The following is a 19,623-nucleotide window of genomic DNA, read 5'->3' as shown; positions in this document are numbered from 1 at the left end:
ATGGATCAAAATTAAATTTACAGATATATTGCCCTACGTATAAAGAATATGTTATAACTTATTTTTAAAGGATAATTGCACAATTGATTCTTGTGGTTGGCATAAATTACAAATTATTCTTTATAATACCAACATTAATTCAGAGAGTTTATGTGGTTGACTTAATTTATAAATAGATTTCTAGAGTCAAATACCGTTAAATTTTTTATAGATTATGTTAAACGCTAAGTAAGCGTCGTGCTAGCCAGTAAGATGGTGATACGTGTCCATCTTAATAAAAAATATAAATAAATAAATAAAACTTAGTTTTTGAAAAAACAATTAATTAATTTTTTTTTTTTTTTTAAAAAAAGAAAAGCAAAGGGGTGGCTGCCAACCAGCAGCCAACCCTAGCCAATGGGGGTGGCTGCGCACCACTCCATAAGTATTGTGGCCAACGGGCCACCCCCAGTGGTCGGGGGTGGCATGCAGCCACCCCACTGGCTGGGGATGGCCAGGCCACCCATTTCCTCTTTTTTTTTTTCTTTTTTTTTTTAAATAAGTTTTTTTTTTGTTTATTTTTAATATATATATATATATAGATTGACATATGTCGTTATCTTATTGGAGTTAACGCGACACTTGCATGGCGTTTAACGGAATTTGTAAAAAATTTAAATGGAATTTCACTTAAATGATCGATTTATAAATTAAGTCAACTATATGGATCTCTGAATTCATGTTGATATCACAATGAGTGATTTGTAATTTATGCCAACCACAAAGACAAATAGTATAATTATCCATATTTTTAAATAAAGCGGCACGTTATATCCTATGGTGTCATATGCAACAAACCAAGATCATTCTCAACGATTTTCAAATAAAAAGGATCTTATTCTACCAAGGGTACGTAGCCTTAACTTGATGTTACTCCTTGATCTTACTTTTATTATTAATATTTGATGGGCATGATTCTAGCAAGCAAGTATTGTGAATTTTTGATTGAAATTAAAACAAAAAAGGAAACTGTTGTATCAAACACATTAATTTTAATTAAGAACAACAATTAAATGAGTTGATTTAATGCAATTTATAAAAAAATTCATTTATGAATTATTTTTTGACAAAAAAAAAATCATCGAAAATATCATTTGAGTTAATTATATATCTATTCAACGCATTTTTTTTTTGTTAATTACACAATTGATTCATGTAGTATGCCATAATTATTTTTTACTCCCTATGGTTTAAAAAGTTCATAAGAAGTTCTTATGGTATACAATAATTACAAATTGATCCCTGACGTCAAATTCTGTTAAATTTTTTAACAGATTCCGTCAAATGCCACGTCAGCAACACGTGTCCATCTTAATAAATAAATAAAAATTTATTAAAAAATAAATAAAAATACTTATTATTTTTTTTTTAAAAAAATCAAATTCAAATTCAAAAAACATAAAGAAAAAAGAAAAAAGGGTGCAAGGGGGTGGCCCAGCCACCCCCAGTGGTCGCCGGGGGTGGCGCGCGGCCACCCCATTGCCCCATTTTTTCTTTTTGTTCTTTTTTTTTTTTGTTTTTTTTTTAAAAAAGTAAGTATATTTATTTATTTTTTAACAAATTTATATTATTTTATTAAGATGGACACGTCAGCGCCACGTGTCACCAATAAGATGGCGACACGTGGCATTTGACGGAATCTGTTAAAAATTTTAACAGAATTTGACGCCAGTGATCGATTTGTAATCATTGCATACCACAATTACTTCCCATGCACTTTTTAAACCATAGGGAGTGAAAAATAATTATGGTATACCACAAGGACCAACGGTGCAATTATTGATTTTTTTTTATGTATATAAAATAGAATAAAAATAGTTTTAATTTTTTTTATTATTGAGAACAATCTTCAAGGAGAATCCGAAATGTGTATAAAATATCTTAAAAAATGTGAATATATATTGTTATGATCCGACGAATCTCAGGACACCCTAAAAGAATAAAATCTTTAAATGGAAAAAGATAAACTCTGAATTGTTTTATTACAAGGATTTTAAGAACAAACCAAACCATCATGACACATGTCACGCTCTGATTAGTTTCTCTGACGATTGGTTCACAAGGATCTCCTTCCAGAGCCACGCTCCTCTACAATCTCCTTCCCTACATCCCCTACACTCCCGCTTCTTTCACTCGTCTCAAACAACCAAATTTACCCCTCAATTCTACCCCGTTTGACCTTTTAGTCTGTTGGAGTTCTTAAAATCTAATCATCATTTAAATCAAAATTTGTCATCTTAAATTTTATTAACTAGTAAAGAATTCCTAATTTATTTTTTAAAATTATTTATCTCATTAAAAAACTAGTATGCTCTAAATGTTTAGAGTAATAAAAAATACAATCACAAAAATTACCCAGCTCAAATGATGTTGGTTTGTTGAGTTCTTAAAATTTAATTATTATTTTGAATTAAATAATTAAATGTTGTCATCCTGAAATTTATTAATTATTAAAGCATTCCTTAATATGTTTTTTAAATTTATTTATCTCATTATAAATGAGTACTTCCTAAATATTTAGAGTAATATTGGTAATAAAATTATTAAGCTCCACATTTTGTTAATTCAATATATTCATCAACTTCACATTTTTTTTAATTTAATATTATCAATATGAGATGCAATTAATTAAAAAAAGTAAACATCACTTAAAAGTTAAAACTAATAAACTATGAGCAAATAAATCTTAGGGTTAAATACCCTGTTTGGTACTTGAGTTTTAGGCTTTTTTAAATTTAGTACTTGAATTTTCATTTGTTTCATAGGTGGTACTTGAGTTAGGGGTAAAAACCCGTTTGGTACATCTGTTATATTTTCCGTCCAAATATTAATGGCCTGTTAAGTGTCAACCGCGTGACACTATATGAAAAAAAAAAATTTAAAAATAATAAATTTTTGTTATAAAAAAAATTGAAAAAAATAAAGAAAGAAGAGGGGTGGCTTAGCCGGTATGGGGTGGCTGAACCACGCGTGTGGTGGAAAGACTTCTTGAAGTGAACAGATCTAAGTTTGAAAAATTCAACATCCAAAAACTTTAATAGATCTCGGATCCGGGTTAGGAGTGCCTTGTAGAGTCTGAAAATTAGAGCTACTGTGGAAGGAGGAGGCCAAAAAGGTGTTGAACAGGATAGTCGCCCGAAGGCGATGGACATATATCTACTTTTTCATGTCACTCCATTAAAGAACAGGACAAAAAAAAAAAAACTACATTCTCCTATAAGGTACGACAAATGCCCTAAAGAGAAAACATCCTACCAATTGCTAATGCAAATACCCGAAAACACCGTGGGAGAAGGGGAGCATTGTGCTTCCCTTCCCCTCAAAAGTGAAACTCAAACTCCTTCGCTCTAGAGAGAAAAAACGGTTACTAATCATTGAGTTGACGGGGCTTCCACAATAAATATAATTATTGTGCTTAAATTTTTATTTTAATAAAATTTGCACCCGATTCTACTTGGAAAAACTATATCATGGAATATCCTATAAAATTTGAGTGTGAATAATGCAATTAAGAATTTTATTTAAAATATTTACAAAACTACCACAAAATTACCTAAAATCCAAATGAATGCACACGGAGAGCATGGGAAGCGTGTGCACCACCACATACGAGAACAATTAACCCGCAAACACGCTGTCAAAAACCCTTAACGCTAAAATTAAACATACGCTTACACTATAGAAAAGCACAAAAAAAAAAAAAAACAACCAAAAATAGAGAAAGTAGAGCGAGAGAGAAAGCGAGTGTCTCACTCTCTCGTACAAAAAATACACAAACGCACACACTAATCTCCCTCAGATCAGATCGCGAAAGACCGAAGCTCCAAACCCTAACTACGTAATTCTGGCTCGAATTTGCAGTTTCCTTCAGATCCACTCTCTGTGTTGATACAAATCATATATATATATAGAGATATAAATACGCGTATTTGGATTTGGATTTGAGGGTACGGGCAAATGGCGTGTATAAAGGGGGTAAGTAGATCGGCGTCCGTGGCGCTTGCGCCGGATGCGCCGTACGTGGCGGCGGGGACGATGGCGGGGGCGGTGGATCTGTCTTTCAGCTCGTCAGCGAGCCTCGAGATCTTCAAGCTCGATTTCCAGTCCGAAGATCGGGAATTGCCGCTCGCTGGCGAGGCACCGAGCTCCGAGCGCTTCAACCGCCTTTCATGGGGGAGGGCCGCGGGAGGATCCGCCTCCGAGCAGTTCTCGCTCGGCCTCGTCGCCGGAGGACTTGTTGACGGGACCATCGATATCTGGAACCCCCTCGCTCTGATCCGGTAATTGGTTTGGTACTCTTTGATTTGATTTGGCGGAAGTTTGAATTGAATTGAATTGGGTTGGGGGAGTTTGTGTTTGAAAGTGAAGTAGAGATTTGTGATTTGCATGCATTGTTTCAGTGAAATTTGTAATTGATTGCACACAGTCAATTGATAGAGGATTTATTATTGAATTGAATTGAATTTGCGGTGGAAATTTGATTTGACTTTAATTGGTTGGGGGGATTTCGGTTTTGAGTGAATCGGGACGTGTTTCCTGGACTTTCTTATTATTTTAAAATTGAAACAGAAAATTTTCATTTGCAGGCATTCTTTGGTTTTGTTCTCTGAGTAGTTGATATTATTCGTTTGTTGTTGTCTTATTTTGCACTTTTTTCTTTCTTAGGGGCTTTTGTTATGTATCTGCTAATCTATATGATATATTGTGTGAATAAACTATAACAAAATTATGCTGTTTTGGATAGTTTTTGGCTTCTTTCTATTCATGACTTCCTTATTTTGGTTATTACCCTTTCTTTTTTTCAGTCCCGAAGCAAATGAAAACGCTCTTGTTAGCCATCTCTCAAGGCATAGAGGGCCGGTAAGTTTCCCACTTCTCCATTATGTTAGCCATCTCTTTGTTGACGTTCTTTCATCACTCGGACAGTTTTGATGATTGCAAGTCATGCTTTGTTAAACGTCTTTTAAATTTCAGGTTCGTGGTCTTGAATTTAATGCCATTGCACCAAACCTGCTTGGATCTGGGGCTGATGATGGTGAAATTTGCATATGGGACATGGCAAATCCTGCTGAACCTTCTCATTTTCCACCCCTCAGGGTAGGTATCGTTACTTGTCACTCGAATATCTGAAGCCTTATCCTTCCCCAATAGATGCTTTAATTTCATTACGAAATGCTTTGTGGCGAGCATGCACATGATTTTATATGCTACAAGGGGTGGAGCTAGGTCTTTTTTTTTGGGGGGGAGGGGGGGGGGGGGGGGGGCATGGCACCCCCAGGAATAATATAGCTCGGCTCCTATTTTGCTATACTCAGAAATTCATTACCATGATGTAACTTTTTAACATCATTATTCCTTATAATAGCATATCTTTCATTTTGTCATTTGCTTTTGGACCCTTGAATTATATAAGTGGTTGTATTTTGAGGACTGAGAGGACTTTGGAGGAGATTAAGTCTTTGTTTTTCAACACATTGTATATTTGGTCAGCTGCTTTTGTTTTTCCTTTGGCGATTAGTTACTAGTTAGGTAGCTTCTCTTGTATACTTCCTATATACCTGGGGGCACTTTATGTTTTTAATGATATTTTAATTACTTGTAAAAAAAAAAAGGTGGTCGTGAAATTTTTAGGGTGAGAATAAGCGGATCGCTGGATTTCATTAAAAAGAAATCTTCTAGGAGCCAAAATTTATCAACCGACAAATACGATATTTATAGTGCTTTGTGAATTACGCACTTGTTCTTGCGCTTGGTAAGTGAAGGTATACACGATTGGAGAGGCTATATTGTGTTACATACTGACCTGGGGACACACCTCTCAAGATGATTTTTTTAATGCTTGCAGTATTTGTTTTTCTTGATAACTAATTAATTGTGTCAATTTAAATATTTCTTGTTCTTGATCTTCTTGTGTACGTGGGGGCACTTTATGTTTTTAATGATACCTCGATTAATTATCAATTTTTTTTTGAGTTGTTTTAATTCACAAAGACTAGGGAGAATGTTGCTCTTTGTTTAAGCTGGAACATTGCTCTTTCTGTTCTGGTTTAAATTTGCTTGTTGTTTGGTTGTTTTGGTGGTTGTGAGCTCTGTTTTGCTATGTTTTGTGTTCTCTGGTTTTGGTTGGACAACCTTTGCTTGTAACGTGATGGTTTGTTAGTAATAATATCATTCACTTATTCATCAATTTTTTTTTTTTTTGAGTTGTTTAACAACTGCAATATTTCTGTTACTAATTAGATTTTTGTATTTTCCTAAGTTAGTAGATTTTGCTCGACTGCTTGTACTTTACCATCAACCATTAATCACCACTGGAATCACTGCTGCCATTTTTTTTTTTTTTTTTTTGTTTTAAATTTTTAATGTGCTTTATCTTGAAAGATTGTGTATATTATCTCTGTCAAATGGCAGCATAACTAATAGTTAACATAAAACATTACAGGGCATGAGAAAATTTACTGCAAGTAGAAATTAATAAAGAACTGGAAAAGTAGCTTCTTATTTGATTGAGTATGCATTCAAAAGAAATGAGCATAAAGGAAGTGCTAAATTTTCCAAGACATAGAGCTTGTTTGGGATTGTGTTGCGAAATAGAGCTTTTGTCTATAGAAAAAGTTTTTTAGAAAAAAGCCTCATTTTTACTTATAAAAAAAAGAAGAAGAAAAAAGCCTCATTTTTAAGCTTCCTCCAAAACGTAGTTGTAGGCCCTTTTTTAAGTCAAAGAAGTGCCTTTTAAGTTTTTTATCAAACAGACCAATTTTTGCTTCACACAACTTTTTAAGTACTAAAAGCACTTTTTAAACTACTTAATGCAATTGCAAGCAGGCTCTGAAGAAGCATTTAATGATTTTAATAAGATGAACATGTATTTTTTTGTTCTGACATCTAAATAAAGCAGTTAGCTGTGATAAAGTCTTTGTTGTGGTGTCTATGGTCGGAGCAGAATATACCTAGCTTTGACGATTGTGAGAATGGTTTGCTCAATTTAAAGAAGTTGGTGCTACAAACCTTGTTGGAGAGTGGCATGAAATTTTTTTTGTTTGTTTCTACTTTTTTTGAATTTTTGGATTTCTGTTCTTTCTCTATGGATTATGGGTTCTCCTGTATGCATCCTGTCAATTAAGTTGGTTTTGGGTGGGGGGGGGGGGGGTAGGTATGATTTATTTATTTGTTAATTTTATTTTATAAGTATTCAAAATATCATTAAAAAGTGAAAAGCACTATCCAGGTACACATGAAGTATACAAGAGAAACACCGCACTAGAAGGATAAAAAAGGACAAGAAAATTATGAAAACTAAGCACATTAGGAAAGACAAACACAGCTGTCCAAAGATAGAGAGTATTGAAGAACAAAGACTTAAATGTGTATGGAAATACGGGCACTTGCATAGGGTGGGGTTGCGGCATTGTGAATAAAGTTAATCTTGGGGAGCTTGGGTACAAAAATTGGAAGGGTTACTTTACCCTAAATATATTTATAAGTACAGGGACTTGCTTAGCCCTGGTTATCTATTTTGGGACCATGCTCTGGACATATTTGGGTGATGAAAAACTCAAATTCAACCCAACTATCCTCCTCTCTCTCTCCTTGTCTCTTTTCTCCTGCATATTATATTTTAGCCATACAGTTATATATTTTCCTGGACATGTAATCATTTTGTGAGTTCTTTATGCAGGGTAGCGGTTCTGCTTCTCAGGGAGAAATTTCGTTCTTATCTTGGAATAGCAAGGTTCAACATATATTGGCGTCTACGTCATACAATGGGACAACTGGTGAGGAAGGAAAATAGAGTTTTTACATCATTTACTTTCTATTTACTTTTGTCTGTAATGTATTCTATATGTATATTTTTTTCCAGTGGTTTGGGACCTAAAGAAGCAAAAACCAGTAATTAGGTAAACCTTTTGATATTAATGCGAAGTCTTTTGGTGGTTTTGCGTTTTAATGTTTTTCTTGTGCTGCAGCCTGATATGATTTCCTTGTATTTTATTTTTAAATACCTCACTTGGCCTCTGTCAACTTACAGCTTTTCAGATTCAGTTAGAAGGCGGTGCTCTGTTTTGCAGTGGAATCCTGATGTTGCAACTCAGCTTGTGGTTGCGTCGGACGAAGATAGTTCACCTTCTGTGAGGGTATTGACTATGCGACTGATGTTGCTTCACTAGGGGTTAAAATGTGTCTGAGGTTATGTTATTAGAAAATGAAAATTTTCTGTTCATTAATTTATAGTGATGTTTATGCAAGCAGTTATGGGATATGCGGAATACAATGTCACCAGTTAGGGAGTTCACTGGGCATACTAAAGGTAATCATGCTTGTTAACATGGTATACCATTTTGAATGCGTCAGTCTTACCAGTTTCCTTTTAGATTAGTGCAGTTTTGGGCTGCCATTAGTCACGCAGGACTTGTCAAAATGGTATTGTCTAAAATAATCCAATTTGATTAGACCCCTATTTACAGAAGTTGCTCGATGAGGTGTATCAGTTGTTGGTTAATATTGTTGTCATAGGAACTATTTGCTTTTTATTTATTTGGAGTTGTTGGGAATTATTTTACCTTTCCTTTTAGGCATGTTTTGTAGTAGATCATTGATATATACATAGATGACTTTCTATTATATTAATCATTTGTCAAGTCTCCTGTTGGATGCCATATCTTCCATATCCATATCGTGCATGTTAAAATTTATGTCAATCTGTTGTCATTTACTGACAAATTCAAAATTATTGGCTTAGTTAATTCTTAAAATATAAAAAGACCATAACTCTGAACAATTTTTAGATGAGGTGGTTCTTATTCCTCGATTATCGTGATACTTAGCAAGTGTGAGAGGTCATATTTCTAACCATGGATTTGGTGGTATTGATATTTTGAGAATTTATTAAGTGGTGTAACATTTGAAAGAGTTATTTAAGCGGTGTAATATCGTGAAAAGAATTACTTTAGGTGAACTTAAACCGAAGTGTGATCCTTATGATTAGTGTAATTTGATAATTATGATTACACACTAATTCAGCTTTAAATGACACCCAAGATTTAATAATGTTCAAAGTTTAAATCTTTATGTTACTTGATTATTTATGTAATGGATACCATATTACTAGATTGTAGAGGCTTTTATTTTGTTTTGTAACTCCTTATGTGTGTAAAGATTTGTACTCTTATATGATTTTCTGGTTGCCACTGAGTGGAACATTAGATTTACTTTTAATGCTGTAATAGTTGTTCTAGTTTCCTATCATAATCTCTTTAGTTTTGTTGTGCTTGCTGTTCATTTTTTTTGCATCTTTTTGCCTGCATGTATTACACCAGGTGTAATTGCGATGGCGTGGTGTCCCATTGACAGTTCCTATTTGATTACTTGTGCCAAAGATAGTCGAACCATTTGCTGGGACACTGTTTCTGGAGAGGTATGAACTTACTGTACCTCTGCAAATTTTTTTTAATGAACTTTTTCCTTTTATGACTTTTCTGCTGGGTTATGGTTTAAGTGTAGAATACTTGGTGCTATGTTGATGCTTCTTTGTTTTGATTTTGACTTAGATTGTCTGTGAATTGCCTGCTGGCAACAACTGGAATTTTGATGTACACTGGTATCCGAAGATACCTGGGGTCATATCAGCATCTTCATTTGATGGAAAAGTTGGCTTTTATAACATTGAGGTATCTACCTATTTTATTTTCATGGTTGTGCAGGCTGTTTTGCTTTATTTGAGCGTCATAACAAGTAATGGTAAATTGGCAACAATTGAGTGGAGAAAGTGATGAATATTTTTTTTTTATCCATGTTATATGCCATATTTATCTGTGAAATGAATGCTAAATTAGATGAATGGGACAAAAGGGACGCTATTTGGATGAGTAGAGCAACACAGGGAGTACAAATTTTGTGGTATATTGGGATTCTAAAGATTGATAGTGACAAAATGAGCCAGAATAGAATGAGAAATGACTGCAGTGGTATGAATGTGGAGGTGGTGCTAAATGAGTTAAGATCAAGGGAATTTGTATAAGCTGCTTTGGGCATGTGGAACAAAGTTTCTTTGAAAACCTGATCTTGGCATTATGAGAAGATGACAAAAAATGGTTCTGTGCTTATATCTTTTTTATTTCCATGCATGTTCTCATTTTGGTTTTCCTACCCTGGTACAACTGGTTGACATATTTGCGAAATGGTCTAGCTTGGAATTTTCTTTTGTTTCCATCTTTTATAATGTATTTTACGTATTCTGTTACAGGGTTGCAGTCGCTACAGTGTTGGAGAGAATGAGTTTGGTTCAGGTATTCTATTTCTTATTTATTTGGTGTCGTGAATTATATCATCAAATTGTCTGCAGTGGTTGATAAGTGTACTGTTATCTATATATTACATGCACTAACTGTCTTGGTCCTGTCAGCTTGTTTCTTAAAAAATGTGGAGGACAAGAAGTGGAATTTTTCCTTATATATGTTAGATAAGTTTATGAAATAAGTCAGATCAGAGGATGTGGATTTTGTCTTTGATTTTTATTTTTGTCTTGAACTCAATTATTGATTGCTTCTCATAATGGTTGGTTTAAGTTGACAAGAAAAGAATATGACATATTTGGGATCCTGAAGCCATTTTTGGTGTATTTTGAAGGATATAGATAAAGTAGTTTTATACACAGACATACAGTAAGAAACATCTAAAAGGAGTTGGTTGTATGGAGCACTGGATAATGGAGGCTGAAATGGTCTATTCTATTTCCTATTGTGAATGGTTTATGTTGGTAAAGGTTGAAGGCAATGGAGTCTTAATATTTTAGGACATAGAGGTTAGTTTTGATTTGCAGGTTAGTCCATTGGATATGATAGACATGAATGGCTTGACATGGATAACAAAGGATTGAAGTACTAATATTTGTTGGGGGTGTGGCTGTGTTTGTTTTTTTTCCTTTGATGAGTAACCAAATTTCATTAAAAGCAAAGGAGCGCAACCTAATTACACTAGAAGAGAGACACCTATCAAGAAAAAGTTAAAAGATAAAAAAATTCATGAACACTAGAAATATGAAGACAACTATAGGCAGTCATCCAGTGGTAAAGGGTTTTGAAAAAAAAGGCCTTTTTTAGGGTTCTTTTTATTTTCAAGCATTGCGTTGTCTTGTATACTGCCGGTGTACTAAGGGGCGCCTGACGCTTTTAATAAAGTCAGTTTATTACTTATCAAAAAAAAATAATCTTTAAAATTTTGATCATTGCGTTTCTCCAAATACACTATATTAAGAAAGATGTAATCATCTTCCACCCTACCTAACTATGATGTCTACTGAATTTCCCTCTCCAACAAACCAAGAGACCGAAAATAGAGTTCCATAAGGCACTAGTTGTCTTGCAATGAAGAAATGGATGATCAACAGCTTTCCTGCTCTTTTTACACATTCCACACCAGTCTACCACTATGATATACAACTTCCTTAAATTGTCCATAGTTAGAATCTCCTCTAAAGTGGCCGTCCTAGCAAAGAAATCCACATTCATCAGAGTTTTATTCCGCCAAGTACTTTTCCTATCATGAGGAAGTAAGGCATTACAGAATGATATGACTTCAAACATCCCTATCTTGGAAGGGGCCCAATAAAGCTTGTATTGACCACCCCGTCTTAGTTTGATGCAATACAAAAGGTTGAAGAACAAAATAAAGAAATCCACCTCCCGGTCATGCATTGTTCTGATAAAATTAATGTTCCATTGAAGAGTCATTAGAAAACTTTAAATGGTTTGCCACAGAAGCATCCTTAAAGTGAATAATGCTAAATGACTCTAAAAAAGCTACCTTTAGATTCTGATCTACATACCACCCATCATGTCAAAATCTTATCCAGACTTATGGCACGTTTGGGTATTTGATTTTTTGAAATCTAGTGCGCGAATTCCGAGGCAAATAAAGTTGAAAAATATGTTTGGATAGTCTGACTTTCTAAGATAAATTAGAAAAAGTTTGGATAAAATCTGATTTGTTTTTGAAAAACCCAAACACTGTTGCAAATAGAATTCAAATTCTATTTGCATCCAAACATGCCATTAAATGGCACACTCTTAGGCTCCATAAGATTGGGGTGGTTGATTGTGCTATGTGGTTTAAGTCCCATGGAGAGAGCTATTTACCAATCCAAAAAATCTTTTTTTTTTTTTTTTTGATAAGAAAAATATCAAAAAAATCTTGAACTTGCATTGTTGGAATGCTCTGAGCTAACAGACACTTACACAAGGATACTTGTTGTCTTTATTTTGTTTCAAGAGTTCCTTGGAAGAACATTTCTTCAGTTCAATCTAATATGTTTATTTTATGTGAATTTTTAAATTTTTTAACAACTTCGTATTTTAGTTTTAATTTTCTGCTTTTATTTTTGTTTTGCCTAGCGGTTTGTGGAATCAAGTTTTGAATTTCATTGGGTAATTGCAACAAAAGTATTATGAGTTAATGAGTAGTGAGTTTGTATAGGGAAGAAAAGAAATTATACCTCCGAAAAAGTAATTTAGAATTGACATATGCAAACAAACACTTATACCGCCAGTAACCCCCCTCCCCTCAAACCCGAAATAAAAGCCCTTTGTTATTTTTCAGTAACTTATTTCTATTGCCTGTGAAATTCAGTATCCTAGTAGCTTTTTTTAAAAAAAAATTATTTTTGATTTTATATCCATCTCTTCTATGCAGCTCCTCTGAGGGCTCCAAAATGGTATAAACGTCCTGTTGGGGCGTCTTTTGGCTTTGGTGGCAAGCTAATGTGTTTTCGCCCTAGGCCCTCTGCTGCAGGTGTCCCAGCTGGTGGTTCGGAGGTATCTTTATCGGTCAGTCTCTTTGTTCTTTTAAGATGGTTTTGTTTGTTCATTTTTCCCTCCTTGTCCAGGTTTATGCGCATAACTTAGTTACTGAAGACAGTTTGTTTAGTCGATCATCTGAATTTGAAGCTGCGATACAAAATGGGGAAAGGTCTTTGTTGAGGGTACTTTGTGATAAAAAATCACAAGAGTCTGAGTATGTTTTCTTTGCTGGCCATTATTTTCATCAATTTTGTTCTTCTGCCATATGAAATTGCGCAATCACCTCTGCATCTCTTGATTCCTTTTGACTTCTTTTAACAGATCTGAGGATGACTCTGAAACATGGAGCTTCTTGAAGGTTATGTTTGAGGATGATGGGACAGCAAGGACAAAGCTGCTTGCCCACCTAGGTTTCAGTATACCTACGAAAGAAAAAGATATTGTTGAAGATACTCTTTCTCAGGAAGTAAATGCACTTGGGCTTGAGGATACTGTAGCTGAGACAGTTGGATATGGGGGTGATAAAGAAGCCACCATTTTCCCTACAGATAATGGGGAAGATTTCTTTAACAATCTTCCCAGCCCCAAGGCTGATACACCTTTGTCAACCTCTCATGATAAGTTTGCTATTGGGGATGCTGTGCATGGTTCAGAACCATTGCAGCAAGAACCGGATGAAATTGACCAGAGTGCTGACCCAGCATTTGATGATGGTGTCCAACATGCTTTAATTGTTGGAGATTACAAGGGGGCAGTTGCACAGTGCATATCTGCGAATAAAGTGGCCGATGCTTTAGTTATTGCTCACGTTGGTGGTGCATCCTTGTGGGAGAGCACACGTGATCAATACTTTAGGATGAGCCGTTCACCTTACCTCAAGGTAGTTCAAATATTCTTCTTGAAGAGCTTCAACTTGAACTTTAATGAACATATGAATCCATGTAAACAGATCAGAGATAAATATGCTATTCTATCTTTTGAATTTATTCTTTCTAATGTGTTGTGAAGGGCTCTCTTATAACATTGGTTGTTTTCATTGTCAGGTTGTTTCTGCTATGGTGAACAATGATCTCTTGAGCATTGTAAATACCAGACCCCTGAAATCCTGGAAAGAAACACTTGCTCTTCTCTGTAGTGTAAGTTTTATAACTCCTGATGAAAAAAGTGTTGTTTTTGTGATATTACTAGGTAGTTTACAATTTACATTGGAGTTGTTATGTGCATTTGATAGTATAAATATCCCTGCATGAACGACCTCACTACCCTGTGGCTGTATTTAGTTGCAAGAATTGCTGGTGTATTTCTTTCAGCATCTTTTGACTAAATTATCCTTAAATTTCGGATGATATTATTATGAGAAACCAACAGTCATGATTGTGAAACCATGAAATAATGAGTTCTGGTTCTAGATTTATTGTGGATGATATAACCTTTTGACCTGATACTGGCTTCTGTGCCATGGCCCAAAAGTCAGACAAGCCAAACTTAACGCATTTGTTTCTTTACTCTGGAATGATGACTGACACTAGTAGTTATTATATGAAACAGTTTCATGTGGAGCTAATATTTATTGATCGTGAAGTTGTTGCAACTGCTACGGTTGATTTATGATTTTTTTTAATTATCTTCAATGTACAGTTTGCACAGAGAGAGGAATGGACCACACTATGTGACATACTTGCTGCTAAACTCATGGCTGCGGGTAACACTTTGGCTGCTACTCTTTGTTATATCTGTGCTGGAAATATTGATAAAACTGTGGAAATTTGGTCAAGGAGTCTTCAAACTGAGCATGATGGGAAATCCTATGTTGATCTTCTTCAGGTTAATTTTGTACTTTGAGAGGTGTATTTAGAAATGTAAAGTCTGGCCAGCTTATGCTTTTTTCAATTATTTTATTAGGATTTGATGGAAAAGACTATTGTGCTTGCCTTGGCAACTGGGCAAAAACGATTCAGTGCATCTTTGTGTAAGCTTGTTGAGAAATATGCTGAAATTTTAGCAAGTCAAGGGCTTTTAACAGCAGCATTGGAGTACCTTAAACTTTTGGGTTCTGATGATTTGTCACCTGAACTTGTGATCTTAAGGGATCATATTGCATTCTCTGCAGAACCTGGTATGTGCTTTTGGTAATATCTTTGATGTACTATTGGATGCCTGGTGATTGCTGGATGAATTCTTTGTTGTTTCATTTCAGTTATATATATGGCATGTGTTATTTTTCATTTTAATTTGTTAAGCACACTCCTATTCTTTGTCTTGTTTTACTGATGTTCCACGTGAAGTTATAGGTATACATTTGGAGTTTTTCAATATAACCATAACCGCCTCTAGTCGAATTAATTAACAAGGTAGAATCAAATGGTATTTGTACCTGAGTTCGGTTGTATCTTGCGAGGGTATTTGTCATTTCCATCTTCTTCTGTTGAATCAATATTTCATGATATGTTTTAAAGCGAACCTAGGATTTTGATTTCTTCTCAAGATTACTTAACATGGGTTTATCCTTGAGTTTTAAATTGCATTCTACTTATTGTGTGCTTGAAATATTCTTTTAAGTAATTTGACTGTAGGTGGCAGTACTGTCATTGGTGCGTGACAGTGAAACATAATGCTCAGTGTGTCTTTTCTTTTTTCTTTCGTTTTTACTTATCAAATGACTGCCCAGCATAGTGTAAGTTGCCCCCTTTCTCTTTATGTAAACAGCTCTAATGTCAATGATCAACTTGGGCTCCTTAGGTGATTTAGTTTCTGCTCATATAAGACTGTTTTAAGCCGTTTGGGGCTCTTATTTTGTATTGCTGTCTGCAATCAGCATGTGTAATGATATCTGGAAATCAGTAGAATGTCATTGTATTGATATTGACATGGGAGCAAACGTCATCTAAGAGATCTGATGTGGTTCATTTATTAAACTAGGAAATCTGATTCGCTTGATAATTAGAACAATTCATTTTCCATTAAATCTTTCAAGGATGTATAATTTTTCTAGTTATTTTAATAATAACATAGATTCAGATGGTAAGCTTCTCTTGATTATGCTATTTTTGTGATGGTCTTTTTCTCTGTTTGCTTTAATATTTGTTTCAGTTGATGAATTTGTTTTATGCTTGTTTCAGAGAAAGAAGCTAGCGCAATGGCTTTTGATAACTCTCAAACACAAACTGGAGCAGTATATGGTGTTGATCAATCCAATTTTGGCTTGGTTGATGCCTCTCAACCATATTATCAGGTGTTTTATTTGTGCATCTCTTTTTCTATGTGATATAGTGGTTTCAGCTGCTGTTTAATTGCTGACTTTGTTGCATTACTCTCAAGGTATTCTTATCATCTTATGTGTGGTTTTTCATATGATGTTTGCGGCTCAGGAAACAGCACCATCACATATGCAGCCAAGTGTTCCTAGCAGTCCATATGGTGGAAATTATCAATATCCATCTAGTTCTTATGCCGGAGCACATGGTGCCCCGGCCCCGTATCAGGCACCAAATATATTCCTTCCATCCCAGGCACCTATTCAGGTATTTTGTTTTATAGGGTTCATCCAGTACTATTTTTTTGTTTTTTTGGTGTTTGATATATAGATTTTCTTAGTAACTCTATAGCCCTGCTAGAATTTGTTTATTTTGTACTGTATTTATCCACTGCCTGAGTTTTACATGAATCAATTATTTTCACACCCTTATAGCTAGAAGTAGTTTACTTATAAATCTTCTGAATCAAACTTGACTTCTCTATCATCTGTGTATTATAATCTGTAAAGCTTTGTTTGTCATTTAAGAAATTTTCTGGCATTTGACATGTTAATGCTGTTGGGTCATTAAACTCTAACCATACTTTGGCATAGATTTTCTTTGTAAGATTTTGCATATCATTGACTATAAATAATACTGTTATATATGAGTCTTGTAATTTTTTCCTCTCTACTAGGCGAATTTTCCCGCACCTCCCGTCACCGCTCAACCCATTGCAAGGTCCTTTATTCCTGCAACTCCTCCTGCACTGAAAAATGCAGTGCAATATCAGCAGCCAACATTGGGCTCTCAGTTGTATCCTGTATGTAGATTTGCTTTTGATCTCTCTCTCTCTCTCTCTCTCTCTCTCTACACACGCACACACACATGTTTGCATGATATATATGGGTAGTTTGATTTCAAACCTATATTATAAACAACTTGTGATCTGAAAAATTCCTTGCATGTATTTCAGGGAACCACTAACCCTACATATCAACCTATGCCAACTGGGACTGGTTCAGCTGTCCCTCTTACATCACAACCAGGCTCAGTTCCTGGTCATACAATGCCACAGGTTGTAGCTCCCACCCCACCCCAAAAGGGATTTATGGCAGTTAATTCAGGGGTTCAAAGACCTGGGACGGGTCCAATGCAACCGCCAAGTCCTACGCAGGCAGCATCAGCACAACCCGCTGTCTCACCTGCAGCTCCACCACCTACAGTACAGACAGTTGATACTTCAAATGTACCAGGTAAATTCTTAGACACGCACATATATCTAGATTTATATATTTATGTATTTATATTTATTTCTAATAAGGGTTCTCAAGATCTAACGTCCCTAGGCTTTCAATGATTCCATTGATTCTTTGAATCTCAATTTAAGGTTTACTTTGACATTTCTTACTCAAATCTTATCTAATGAAAATATAAAAGAATAGCTGTGGCTGCAATGAAGTCATTATACACTGTATCAAGGAGATTCTGGTGACATTAGATGTCAGCAATTGGAAGTCTGAGGTAAAGAATGGTTTGGTAGGGCTGGCGATCTTCTGTCCATCACAAAGTTTGGTTTTGCAAATTTTTCTTGTCCACGATGTTCATTCTCTGTTTATGAATCCAGACAATGTGGCGAATAATACATGTTATTAGTTTTGTTATATCAAGCCAAAAGGAAAAAAGTAATAAAAAAATAAATGGAAGTTCGACAAGCATCTTGCATGTTGTTTTGAAGTGTTTTCATGCCTCCTGACATTCGTTTGGTATATCTTTGTTTTCTGGCTTCATTTAACATGCTGGTGTTAGTTTCAGATTGGGTTTTTACCCTTATGTGCTATTATGATTCAATTTGGTGTTTGTTTTTGCTTAATTTTCCCAGTCCATCAAAAACCTGTCATCGCAACATTGACAAGGCTTTTCAATGAGACGGCAGAAGCGCTGGGAGGTTTACGTGCAAATCCAGCTAAAAAGCGTGAAATAGAAGACAATTCTAGGAAGTTAGGTGCCTTGTTTGCAAAACTCAATAGTGGGGACATATCAAAGAATGCTGCCGAAAAGCTTGTTCAGCTCTGCCAGGCTTTGGACAATGGTGATTTCAGTACTGCCCTTCAAATCCAGGTATGGTTCTTGAAAATTCAAAGACTTGATTTAGGTTGCAAAACTCGTGATCGTAAGTTCTATTGTTTTTTCTTTCGTTCTGCGTGGTTCAGGTACTACTTACCACTAGTGAATGGGATGAGTGCAACTTCTGGCTAGCTACACTAAAGCGAATGATCAAGACAAGGCAGAATGTGAGATTGAGCTAAAGAAGGTGAAACTACCTTGGCCAGTGATCTATCCTTTCTTCAATGTACACAAGAATGGCTTCTTTGGGTGATATTTTTGGAAGCATTTAGTGGAGTTACTTCTCAGGACATTGACGGACTTTTGCTGATTAGTGGAGTTTTTTTTTTTTTTTTTTTTTTTTTGAGTTTTAATTTTATAGATATTTTACCTTTCCTTTTTGCCTGTTCAAAGTTTTCTAGTGAGCTGCTTAAAAGTTCTCTGTTGCCCAGGGTCATTTTTTTCTTTTTGGCAATTGATCTGTACGTACAACCCTTGTGATTTTATCATTAATATGAATGCAAAAATTTGAATAATATAACAAAGATTCATTGAGATTTTTAATTTCATTGTTACTCTTTGCACTTTCATGGTATGTGTTTTTGATAGGTAGCATTCGCCCTTATGGGTTGAACCTAAAATCTCTTTCAGATCACTTTGACTACAATCTTTGTATTCGAATTTATTTTGAATCAAATAATTAAATGATCGAGGTTCAAATTTTGAGATTTTGCTACTTTAATACTGGAGAGATCTGTTAAAATGAGAACTAAGGTGGTGGTTATTATATTCATTGGAAAAGTGCGAAATTAGTCTTTGTGGTTGCATTGATATATTTGATGAAAAATAAAAAATAAAAAAATTGGAACATGGGGTGGTCGAACCACCCCTTTCGAGCATACCTGGGCCATATACCCATCCCCCTCTTCCCTTTTCTTTCCTTTTTTTTTATTTTTTTATTTTTTTATTTTTTTTTATTTTTTATTTTTAAAAAAAATTTAGAAAAAGGGTGGCTGAAACCAGTCTTAAAAATTCTCGAACTGAATCACACCTATGGCCATTTGGAGTGGCTAAATTGAGGGGGCGTTCAAACCACTCTCGATGGCTATGTGAGTGGTTTGATCACTCTAAGATATGCTCGGAGGGGAACTACTCATTTTTCTAGTTTTTTAATTTTTATATATTTATAAACTTTTTTATAATATAATTGGTACTGATGTGACATTGAACAGTTTACGTCCAAAAATTAAACGGAAGTTGGGTGCAATGACATATTTGTTGTTTTTGCATACTACAAGAAGCTCCGAAAAACACTTTTATACTACAGGAGCTTATGGTAAATCGGCATAACCGTAAAAACTAATTTTACATTTTCATCTATATTCATTAGATGACCAAAACTCTTCAGGAGATTGTATAAATGAATGCTTAACCTACGCATTAGTTTTAAC

General features: G+C 34.9%; 1 protein-coding gene across 1 annotated transcript; it reads left to right on the top strand.

Moving 5' to 3' along the window:
• Positions 1-3,736: 3,736 nt before the first annotated feature.
• LOC133879340 (protein transport protein SEC31 homolog B) lies at positions 3,737-18,747 on the top strand. The gene is made up of 22 exons (XM_062317863.1): positions 3,737-4,319; positions 4,845-4,899; positions 5,014-5,136; positions 7,718-7,814; positions 7,901-7,937; positions 8,069-8,174; positions 8,290-8,347; positions 9,357-9,454; positions 9,588-9,707; positions 10,283-10,325; positions 12,727-12,848; positions 12,920-13,047; positions 13,155-13,713; positions 13,877-13,969; positions 14,472-14,657; positions 14,736-14,949; positions 15,953-16,065; positions 16,202-16,354; positions 16,764-16,889; positions 17,043-17,322; positions 17,949-18,187; positions 18,280-18,747. Exons 1-22 carry the CDS (start codon positions 3,997-3,999, stop codon positions 18,373-18,375), a joined length of 3,369 nt encoding a protein of 1,122 aa, XP_062173847.1. The 5' UTR covers positions 3,737-3,996; the 3' UTR covers positions 18,376-18,747.
• The last annotated feature ends 876 nt before the right edge of the window (positions 18,748-19,623 follow it).

Source organism: Alnus glutinosa, chromosome 10 (assembly GCF_958979055.1).
Source record: "Alnus glutinosa chromosome 10, dhAlnGlut1.1, whole genome shotgun sequence".
Classification (NCBI taxonomy): Eukaryota; Viridiplantae; Streptophyta; class Magnoliopsida; order Fagales; family Betulaceae; genus Alnus; species Alnus glutinosa.
This window is presented reverse-complemented; position numbering and strand designations above follow the sequence as displayed.